This window comes from Cladosporium halotolerans (genome assembly GCF_011745625.1).
Source record: "Cladosporium halotolerans strain TM138-S3 chromosome Unknown Sca483, whole genome shotgun sequence".
NCBI lineage: Eukaryota > Fungi > Ascomycota > Dothideomycetes > Cladosporiales > Cladosporiaceae > Cladosporium > Cladosporium halotolerans.
Window position 1 is genome coordinate 1 of NW_027191887.1, and position 996 is coordinate 996.

General features: G+C 55.0%; 1 protein-coding gene across 1 annotated transcript; it reads left to right on the plus strand.

The window, feature by feature from the left end:
- On the plus strand, positions 1-996 carry WHR41_09597 (uncharacterized protein; the record flags this gene model as incomplete). The annotated part of the gene is made up of 3 exons (XM_069378200.1): positions 1-475; positions 532-846; positions 906-996. Coding segments are annotated over exons 1-3 (508 nt in total), but the record flags the coding sequence as incomplete, so codon positions are not given.

The window sequence follows — 996 nt, forward strand, 5'->3', positions numbered from 1 at the left end:
TACGCCGCAGATGTTCGAAGAGTCCGTCGAGCATTTATGCAAAAAGCTGACCATCTCGCAGCACGCACTCGGGAGTATGTCATTCTGATCTCAGCGTCAACAAGTTGGCGGCCATGAAGGCGTGGGCTCGGTTGTGAAGTTTGGACCTGGCGAAGTGCCGAGCTTCATCAAACTCGGCGACCGTGTCGGCATCAAATGGGTCAAGTGGATATGCGGCTCTTGCTCCGCCTGCCTTGACAGCCATGATGGCCTTTGCTCCAGCCAGAAGATCAGTGGCTACTATACTCCTGGTACCTTGCAGCAATACGCTGTCGCTCCGGCGAATTACCTGACTCCGAGACCGAAGGACCTCCCTAGCGACTTAGCCGCACCCATGTTGTGCGCTGGTGTTACCGCCTACAGCGCGCTCAGAAAGTCGGGAGCGATGAGCGGAGACTGGGCGGTCATGATGGGTGCTGGCGGAGGGTTGAGGCATGCTATACTTTTGTTTTCGTACTGCTGGCCCGCATTAACTAACTAATTTGTACACAGCTGGGACATCTCGCTTGTCTGATCGCTTCTCGAAGCATGGGAATGCGCGTCATTGGCATCGATTCCCACGAAAAGAAAGATTTCGTTCTCGCGTCTGGCGCCGAGCGCTTCATCGATTACCGTTCGGATGATCTGAAGGCCGGAGTGCTTGACATCACCAATCATGTTGGCGCCCGAGCTGCGTTTGTCCTGACGGCATCCCATTCAGCTTATGCATCGGCGCTATCGCTGCCTAAGTCTGGAGGCACACTAGTATGTGTAGGCATACCGGACGGACCCTTCATGCCGATCTCGACTGCTTGCCCCCAAGGTTTGGTGAGAACGAGCATGCTGCATCATGAACCGAGTGCACCGCTGACCATTGCCCTGTACAGATCGCCCGCGCGTTGACGATCATTGGTGTAATTGTTGGAGACCGCAAAGATGCTGTCGAGATGATGGAACTTGCCAAACGAGGCATCGTCA